Consider the following 9,775-nt stretch of genomic DNA (forward strand, 5'->3'; position numbering starts at 1 on the left):
TTGTATTCTTAAATATGTTTAAAAATACAGTAAAAACGAATCAAATACACAGTAAAAACAGTAATATTAAAATAACTATGTTCTATTTAATATATTTTAAAATGTAATTTATTCTCCTGTTATGGCAAAGCTGAATTTTCAGCAGCCATTACTCCATTGCTATAGAAATATTAATTTCTATTTCAGCCCCCCAACATTTGAGTGCTAGTGTACTTCTACAATTACAGTTGAGGTCAAAAGTTTACATACACCTTCAAGAATCTGCAAAATGTTAATTATTTTACCAAAATGAGAGGGAGCAAACAAAATGCATGTTATTTTTTATTTAGTACTGACCTGAATAAGGGGGGTGAAAACTTTTTGAATTTGAAGATCAGGGTAATTTTAACTTATTTTATCTTCTGGGAAACATGTAAGTATCTTCTGTAGCTTCTGAAGGGTAGTACTTCATTAAAAATATGATAATTAGGCAAAATAACAAAAATGTACACATCTTCATTTTGTTCAGAAGTTTACACCCCTGGCTTTTATTGCATTTTGTTTCTTTCTGGAGAATCAGTGAGTGTTTGAACCTTCTGTAATAGTTGCATATGAGTCCCTCAGTTGTCCTCAATGTGAAAAGATGAATCTCAAAATCATACAGTCAGTTTTATAAATCCAACTGTTATTTTCTCTTGTGGACTATATGTAAACATCTTTTATATGAAATATCTTATCCAGGTCCTAAATAAAAATAACATGCATTTTGTATGATCCCTCTTATTTTGGTAAAATAATTAACATTTTGCAAATTTTGCAAGGTGTATGTAAACTTTTGACCTCAACTGTATATCCACTATAGTAAAAGTGGCTGCATAGTGCAAACATTAAGGAGATGTTGTAGCAGGAAAGCTTTTGAGGTCAGTGATTAAATGAAAATATATTGAAATATTTAGATAGGTACATTAAAAAATAATAATAATAAAAAAGACTCCTACAAATTATACAGTTTACAAAACTGTGGTAACATTACAAGAGAGGAGGACAAGGTATATTAAAAAAGAGAATACATTTAAATATTTTCATATTGTGTACAATGTTTTGACTTGTGTCCACACTGTTGTGTGTGAAATGCATCAGTTACAACGCAAAAAAAAAAAATTAAATTGTTTTTATTTTTTATTTTACACAATATTGTAAATACCATGTTCATACAAAATATATTATATACACAGATATTCCATAATTGTAACCTGGAGTGTATAAATAAAGTGACCTTTCCTGTGTGTGCACTGCACTACCTCCGCACTGTCACACATTCTGTCGCAGTTATCTTCCATGTGCTATCACACCTATTCAACCTTCATGCAGGCTATGAAATAAATAAATATAATCTGTGATATAAAATAACATTTGGCACTCACCAGAAACTCTTTTCAGTTCAGAACAGTTTGTTTTAAAAGTTCAGTGGGTGCATCTCAACAGGTCAGTTCAGCTACAATCCAGTAGATGGCACAGTGTTGTCGTTTATGCATCATGTACTTTCTCCTCTGTAAGTCTCTGATCACTGGCAAAGTGCATGGCCCTCTATTGTCTTGAAGGTGGACCATTGTTAAAATTGATTGGGCCTGTCTGGTCCCATTATACAAGGTTGAAGAAAAGCCGAGATTAGAAGTCAGGTTTTTTTTTCAGTCTAGCACCCCTTTGCCAGCTCTGCAATAAGCCACTCCAGCTTGCCAGATAGCAAAAGCCCAAAGTGCTTCAACACCAAACCCAAATCCTTAGAGGGCTGAGCCAGACAGAGCTCTGCCTGGGGCCCTACCTGCTCCCCCTGCTGGACAAGACAAAGATGGACAGATAAGGAAAACGATGTTCCAGGTAAAAATAGTCCTAGCATATTGAAGCAGGAAAAAACAGAAAGATTTCTTCTAACAGAAATGACTGAGCTACTTTTTTAGATTAGATTACTGGGTCATCGCTAAAATCGTTGAAAACCCCAGCTTTGATTCTCACATGAAGTAGGCTAATTATGTTTTGCACATACATCAGAAATAAGCAAAACTACAGTCTAGCATCTCCCCACAGTACGTGCTTTAATCTGGGAGTGGTGGTATGTATATTTTATCAGCAGGGCATGGCTGTAATGCACTTCAGAGAGCACCATGTTCCCATCATTCTCACTGGTCAAATATGTCGCTATCTCCCCTTCTTTCCTGGGGAAGGAAGGCAGAGGTCACCAGGATTCAAAGTCACCAAGATGACGTGACAAATCAACAAAGATTCCGGGAAGGCAGGATATTTTCACTAAGAATGACGTAGTCCATCAACCACATTCAAATATTGGAAAAATTCCATTCACATCTTCAAGCCTCAGTCCTTTTCCAAGCAAATTATGTCACCTGTTTACTTGGCAAATACATGTTTTTTAAATTATATGAAAGTACATCTCACTCATTAAGTGTTGTAAAATGAAAGTACATTACATTAAATTGCATTAGTTTTGAATCAACAATTGCAATCAAGTCTTAATATTAAGTAAAAGTAATAATAATGATAATTAAATATGATGACATATATTTAAAAGTAGTGCTGGGCAACGATTAATCACGATTAATCGCATCCAGAATAAAATTTTTTGTGTACATTATATATGTGTGTGTGCTGTGTATATTTATTATGTATATATAAATACACACACATGCATGTACATATTTGAGAAAAAATAGTTTATATATTAAATATTTTTATAGATAAATTATATGAATATAATTATATACACATGTAAATATTTTTAAAAAATATACTGTCTGTCTGTGTCTTTACATATAAATAATAAAAACACAGTACACACACGTTATATAAACAAAAACTTTTATTTTGGATGCGATTAATCATGATTAATCGGTGTCCAGCATTATTTAAAAGATATATATGTCTTTTGTTGTACACTAATTATTATTATTCCCCAATATTTCATTTTGGTAATCAAATTATGTCATATTTGCTAATCATTATAATACATATAATTAATATCATTATGTGAAATATATAGATAGAATAGAAAAAATACATATTTAATTTTGATAGATAGATAGATAGTACATATTACAAAACTATATATAGGCTATATTTTAATATTTTATATATATATATATAAATTTACTTTAAAGGTCAGTGTAGTCAGGTAAGATTTAATTTATTGTAGTAATTAAATTATTATATTTTTTCTATATTATTAGATATTTTTTCTTCTGTTTTCTTGATTGGTGAATAATTTGTGAGATTTTTACAAAATTATATATACACAGTAGACTACATTATTTTATTTTGTTTTTATTTTTATTTGATTTATTTATTTATTTTCTTTTCAGATGTTTTAGTCAGACCTGTGGTAAATCCTCAGCCCTCATTCTTCATTCTGCAAGTCAATATCAGCTCCTATGTAAGTGACTCAAGAGGCTCGCAATCTGTCTGCAAGCCGTAAATCTCTGTGCCAATATCTGTCTGAGCTGTGGCACAAGGTTGAACTGGTCGTCCTCACCTCAATGTGGAGTAGTCTTACTACATGCAAGTAGTTGTTTATACTGTGCTCCAAGCGCTCCAGCAGAGTGAGTCCACAGCCAGGTTGGCTGAGTGTCCTGGCAGACCGCACATCCTGCGCAAGAGTCCCCAAAGACAGCAGGATCTCAGCCCTCTGCTCGTGCACCTGGAACACACACACAGGTGTCTCAAAGAGTGTGTGCCCGAGAGCAGCGTGAGTGGGTTGATGCTCTAATGGAGGGAGTGTGTGGGAGTGGGCTGCATTGAACGACTCACTGATTTTCTCTCCCAGGTTGCTTTGTGAATTCTGATGCATGGTAATTTAATATCAGACGGCAGAGCATCTACAGCACTGCAGACTACCTGTAAAGAGAGTGAAAAGCACAGTTTATCAAATGTCTCACTGGTGGATAGACAAGCAGAGATGTAGACACAGAGAAGTCAGACTGGCAAACTGTCAGACAAACACGGAGTCAAGTCAATAAGAAAATGGAAGACACCAAGACAGAGGACGACAGCAGAGAGACAAGTGAGACAGTTAACATGCAAATAGGCACACTGACAGATATCTGTCAAGTGAAGTGTAGCATGCAAACATCTAATGAGGCAGAGCTACTAATGCTAAAAGAGTAACTTGGTATGGATTCCTGCAGTTTTTTACTAACGTAAACACAAATATATGGTTGTGACTTGAAAAATTCAATAGATTGGAAGACATTTATAGCCCAGATTCAACAGATTGGAAGACTTTTATAGCCTAATTCAATTGATGGTTATTTAAATATGATTTGATTTAGATTGGATCACGAGTCCAAGTCAGATCTCAGATGAATATCTCAGACCTTGTGCTTAAATTAAATGGCTCAGCTGTCCTTGTAACATGATCTTGTATGAGTTACTATGGTGTAAGGTAAGAATTTATACATTGTGCCACAGATAAACATCCCAAAGGCCCATGCACACCAAGGACAATAACTATAACTAACAGAATAGGAATGATATCATTGGAATCTTTATTATTACTAGAATTATTTTTTCCAGCTGATTTAAGGCTTTCAGTCAGAATCTAGCAAGCATTTAGTGTGGAAAATGACAAAACTGCAGTTTGTGCTTATAATAAAAAAACAACATTATGTGTTGGTGTGGACACCAATATAGCCTAGTTATCATTATAGCTATCATTCTTGGTGTGAAAGAAACCAAGAGAAAGAAAGAAAATGAAATCATAGTAGTGAAAAAACTATTTACATCTGAAGTAGATGTCAGAGTCTTACCATTTCCACTTGTAAGTCCTTCACCTTGTTCATCATTCTTCTGGCCTCGCTGTCACACACAAAGTCAATTGGTCTAGTGTGAACGTGAGACAGTTCAGAGGCAACCATGCTGAACACTACTACAAGCACTCCTACAAGACAACCAAACCAATGAGAAAATCTGTGTCTGTAATCTGTTATGTAACTCTGTGGACAACAATAATAAATTACAGTAGTAGACCATTAAATCACAAATGTGCAATATTCAATAACACTTAACATTACAGTGGAGGAAATGAATGAGATTTGAGTGTTTTCACGACGTGTCATCAATCAGCCATATTGGCAGCACTCAGATTTAGTATTTTATTGCTGCTGGAAATGGTCAATTATTGTCATATTTTGGGCTGTACTAATTAGTCGGACCAGGATAAACATTTGGAGTACAACAGACTAACAAAAGTTATAACAAATAAAGGAGAAAGGTGAAAATAACTGTCTGAGGCACAAAAGGCATTTGTGGTTGGCCAAACTGAACCATAATTTCCAGGGCAAGAATACTGACAACATTCATGTTTGTTCTTATTATTTCCAGTCAGGTAGATTAAATAATTAGGCTAATATCTTAGCACATGTACGTCTGCAAGATGTCTGTTAAAGATCACTTGATCTGGAAAGCATCTGCTGTGTACAAACATCTGACAGACGTCTGTAAGATGTCAGTTTTACATACAATGTAAATCATAAACATCTTAAAGACATCTAATAGATGTCTATTTGATTACTGATAGGAAATGTCCTATAGACGTATTACAGATGAGCAAACACTCTAAAAAATGTCTTCCAGATGTAAATGCAAAAGTCAAATAGACATCTCTGTGATGTATGTGTGCTATCAGGGAATACTGCTTGTATGTATCTTTACCACCTGTTAACTTTAGTTTGTAAAGCTATTGTGCCCTTTCAGACAGTTTAGACAGAATAAATTAGCAGAACAACATATTAAGTAGTACATTAAAGGGGTGATATTATGCTTTTTCACTTTTTGAACTTTAGTCAGTGTGTGGTGTGTATCTTTGGGCATAAAAAAAATCTACAAAGTTACAAATCTCAAAGTCCACTCCAAAAGGAGATATTTTGTTTTTAAAAAAATCCCTTTTCAAGAACTACAACGAACATTTGTTTTCCGCATGCAATGATGTCACAACGCGTTCCATTAGAATATCATTAAAATAAATCCCGCCCACAGGAATTCGAATTGTTGGACAGAGGGTAGGGACAAGGTGGGGGATTAGCCTAACTTCAGCGACTACACTGTAAAAAATAAAAAACACAATTTGTTGAGTCAGCTTAAAATAGTTTGTTACCCTGCTGCCTTAAAATTTTACGTTCAGTCAACTAAAATAAGCTTAGTCAACTTGAAATGTTAAGTTGTACTAAGTAACAACTTAGATATTTGTGTTAGCTAAACTTAACAGATGGGTAAGTAACCCAGCTGCCTTAAAATTTTAAGTTGATTCAACTCAAATATCTAAGTTGTCACTTAGTATAATTTAACATTTCAAGTTGAATAAACTTTTTTTGAGTTGACTGAACTTAAAATTTTAAGGCAGCCAGGTTACAAATTATTTTAAGTTGACTCAACAAATTGTTTTTTACAGTGTAGAGTGGCTGCTTCAGAGCTGTATCGCGCCGCAGACATGTGCAGTACAGGGGGTCGAAACACATGCCGAAGCCGTGATCTACTGTCTAAGCACCCAAACACCGCCTAAGCTGTTCGCCAATCGCAACGCAGTGGGAGAGCTAACCAATCACAACACATTTCGTTTTTCAGAAGGCGGGCTTTCATTAAAGCCGGAACTAATCAAGCCTTATTAGTGCCAGGCTGGGAGAGATGTATTGTAATGATGTAAATTATGTTAAAAATAATGCGTTTTTCGAACCATCAAGCATGAAAGCATGTTCTAGTACACCCCCAAAACAAAATCAAGATTTTGTAAAAGAGCATAATAGGACTCCTTTGATTGTTCAATCAATGTTGCTGTTTACATCTGAGCATCTCCAATCAGATATAGTGTCGTACTATAGGGAGATGATAGGGTCTGTATTACTTACAATTGAAAAAAGCGTAACGGCTACCTTGGATCATGTGTTGCTTAATAACCAATCACATTACAGCCTTGACATCACTGAATTGCAATCAGAGTTGTGCTACACTCAGTCGCCGTTTAAAGATACCACACGAATGAATGAGACGTGCCGTAACCTGAATCCCACCTGCCACAAAAAGTCAGTGACTTCTCTTATAAAACGTCTTTTTTTGCGTAGTAAATTCTAAAAACAGTATAATCCAAAATTGTTTAGTGTAAAACATATTGAAGATTAGCAGATAGGCTGTCGATTCATTAAACGATAAGTCGTTTCCTCTAAAAAGCTGTTTATTCAGCGTAGTGAAGCCTCTCTTCCATTGACATCCATTCAAAGAAAACAGCTTCTGGTCTCCTTTCCCATGTACTGCCAGACCGGAAGCGTTAGCTTTAGCCTTTTGCCGACTAGTGGCTTTGTCTCCAATATGGCCACACATCCGAGTAACCAACCAAACCGTGATGTAAGTGCCAACCCTCTATAACTAAATAACTAGAATGGAGTAAATGGTAAAAACCAATATTGCTATAAACCATTTTATAATTACTACAATACGTTAAAGTATTTTGATAAGAAATACCAGTCTGCAATATCAGTCAGTATATATAAATTGGATAAGGCTAGTTCATAACCGTTGTCCATGGCAATATATCGTGTTACAGTACTTTGATATCTTTAGTATCAGTGAGTTCAGTGCAAGCGACTCAAAACGGTTAACAAGTGTAATAAAAAGTATTTATTTTAGATATAAATACCTCGTCGGAATTATTAGATTGCTATAAGTTCAGAAGTCCAATTCCAAAATGAAAACATCGAAACAGGTGAGAGATGTAACAATCTGAGATATCTGCTAACGTTATGTTGTCGCAGTTTCTGTTATAATTCATATGAGGTACAAATAATCTATCAAATATTTCATGTTCATGTACCTGTAGAAACAGCTGATCATTATTAGTACAAAAGGGATATATTAATGACCTGCCCTAAAACACAAATTTATCAACATTTTCAAAATAACTGCACAAAAGTACATTTTTTAACGTACATATCTTCACGACCAGGTGCCAGTTGCATAATCTATGCTAAGACTGTCTTTAAAAACTAGTTTTGAAGTTAACCAAGTAGGAATCAGTCTTACATTTGCATTCAAATTAGACCAGTCTTCGGTTTTATCACCAATCTTGCAGAAAAAAAATAAATAAATAGATGACAAGACTAGTCTAGCGGTTTATGCAACCGGCCACAGTTTTGTAAAAGGAAGCCGTCATTCATGCGTACTTACTTAAATCCATGCCCTGTGACAACATGAGATCTTCATTTACGTTGCTTTCCATTGGAGAGCGTCTTTTTTGAAGAAGTAACGCGAAAACGCCCACCGAGATGTGCGCTCTTTCACTACATTGACTACGTTCATCATGTGCATCGCCCCCACACTTTCTGACTTCTGAATCTTTCTTTCCCGGTTGGGACGTTTGTTATCTCGTCTCTGAACATGCCCCGACGTCCCTGCAGTGAGTCACTGCACGCCGAAGCCAAAATAAAAGTGAGAGTAACCCTGAGGTTGTGCTGGATACTGATGCAATTCAAAATAAATAAACATGTAATAAGACTTTTGGAAAAAGGTAGGCTGAACAAACAAAAGGAGCCCACATGTTTTAGTTCGGGTTAATATTTTATTATGTGATCAGTCTTCTGCTTTCAGTGGGTTGCTGCATTCAGTAAGGCATGCTTTGTATGAGTTCCTCAGTTTATTTAAACCTCCATACATAGGCCTATTCAAACTTAATATTTTACTTTTACTTATTGAATTTATATGCATAAAAAAGTACAGGAAAATACAGTATTCTATTTCTTGTAGTATGTACATTTACAGTATGCCTTTTAAAAATTTCAACCCACAAAACTTAAAATTTAGTTTTAATCTTGCTTCTTTGTAAGTAAAATCAAAGTGGTGCCAAAGTCACAACCTGTATTGATATTACTCCTACAATAATGAATGTATTTACTAATGTCACAGAATATAACAGAAAAATGTAATATAACCAAGTGTGTAGCAAGGTAGATTTCATGGCAGTAAAAGATGTTATCAGTCTTCTTTGGAAGGCGACATAATGATACAAACATGTTTAAAGGGATCTGTGTTTTTAAGCATTCAAGGGCTTAAAGAAAGCAGGTGTGTGTATGAATCAGCAGAGCTGAATGAGTGTGCTCAGACGGCCTACTTTCATGACCAGCCTTCTGGTGTCTCTGTCCCTTTGCGAGTTATCATAAATATTTGTTTTATTCAGCTCCAGCGTATCTCTTTGCCAGATTAAACACACACTCCACGTAAGACAAGCTTCAGTGGTAATTTCATTTTACATTTTTCAGACTTAGCACAACACCTGTCACCTGTATCGCTATAATGTTTAAATGAACGCACAGATGCGTGCGCAGAAATATAGCAGGTATATCTTCCTAGCAGAACACCTGTTGTCTGTGGATTTGGCGAATGGTTGTAAACATGAGGAGATCATAGTGCATTCACTGTTTATTTGCTGCAAATGTGAACACAGAGCCAGAATGGTGATAGTTATGTTTAAATACGAGAGAGTGTTTGTTCTGAACATTAGAGCACACTGAAATTAGAGGATCTCACCACCCTCTCTCTTTCGCAGTGCAGAAACAATCTTCCGCTCAGTCACCCTGCAGCAGCCCACAAGTCACAGCTGTGAAAAATCAGGATAGGGCAAAAAGCCTTGTCTGCAAGCCTTGGAGTCGCTGTGATCACGACAAGCTCTGAACACCATCAGTAGTGATTACAACTCCTCACATATATGTGGAACATGTCCCATGGTAAATTATCTTCCCCTGTGTAG

General features: G+C 35.5%; 1 protein-coding gene across 3 annotated transcripts; it reads right to left on the bottom strand.

Annotated features, from left to right (window-relative positions):
* Window positions 1–1,136: 1,136 nt before the first annotated feature.
* Window positions 1,137–8,478, bottom strand: thpo (thrombopoietin). 3 transcript variants are annotated; one of them, XM_051095481.1, is made up of 5 exons: window positions 8,200–8,478; window positions 4,794–4,924; window positions 3,796–3,882; window positions 3,521–3,685; window positions 1,137–1,810 (listed from the first exon to the last, which is right to left on the bottom strand). In XM_051095481.1, exons 1-5 carry the CDS (start codon window positions 8,249–8,251, stop codon window positions 1,673–1,675), a joined length of 573 nt encoding a protein of 190 aa, XP_050951438.1. In that variant the 5' UTR covers window positions 8,252–8,478; the 3' UTR covers window positions 1,137–1,672. The 3 variants fall into 3 exon arrangements, with proteins under 3 accessions (XP_050951438.1, XP_050951430.1, XP_050951441.1); XM_051095473.1 differs by having other exon boundaries at window positions 1,137–1,813; XM_051095484.1 differs by lacking the exon at window positions 8,200–8,478 and adding an exon at window positions 8,056–8,174 and having other exon boundaries at window positions 1,137–1,813.
* Between the last annotated feature and the right edge of the window lie 1,297 nt (window positions 8,479–9,775).

The sequence above is a fragment of the Labeo rohita genome, chromosome 2 (genome assembly GCF_022985175.1).
Source record: "Labeo rohita strain BAU-BD-2019 chromosome 2, IGBB_LRoh.1.0, whole genome shotgun sequence".
NCBI lineage: Eukaryota > Metazoa > Chordata > Actinopteri > Cypriniformes > Cyprinidae > Labeo > Labeo rohita.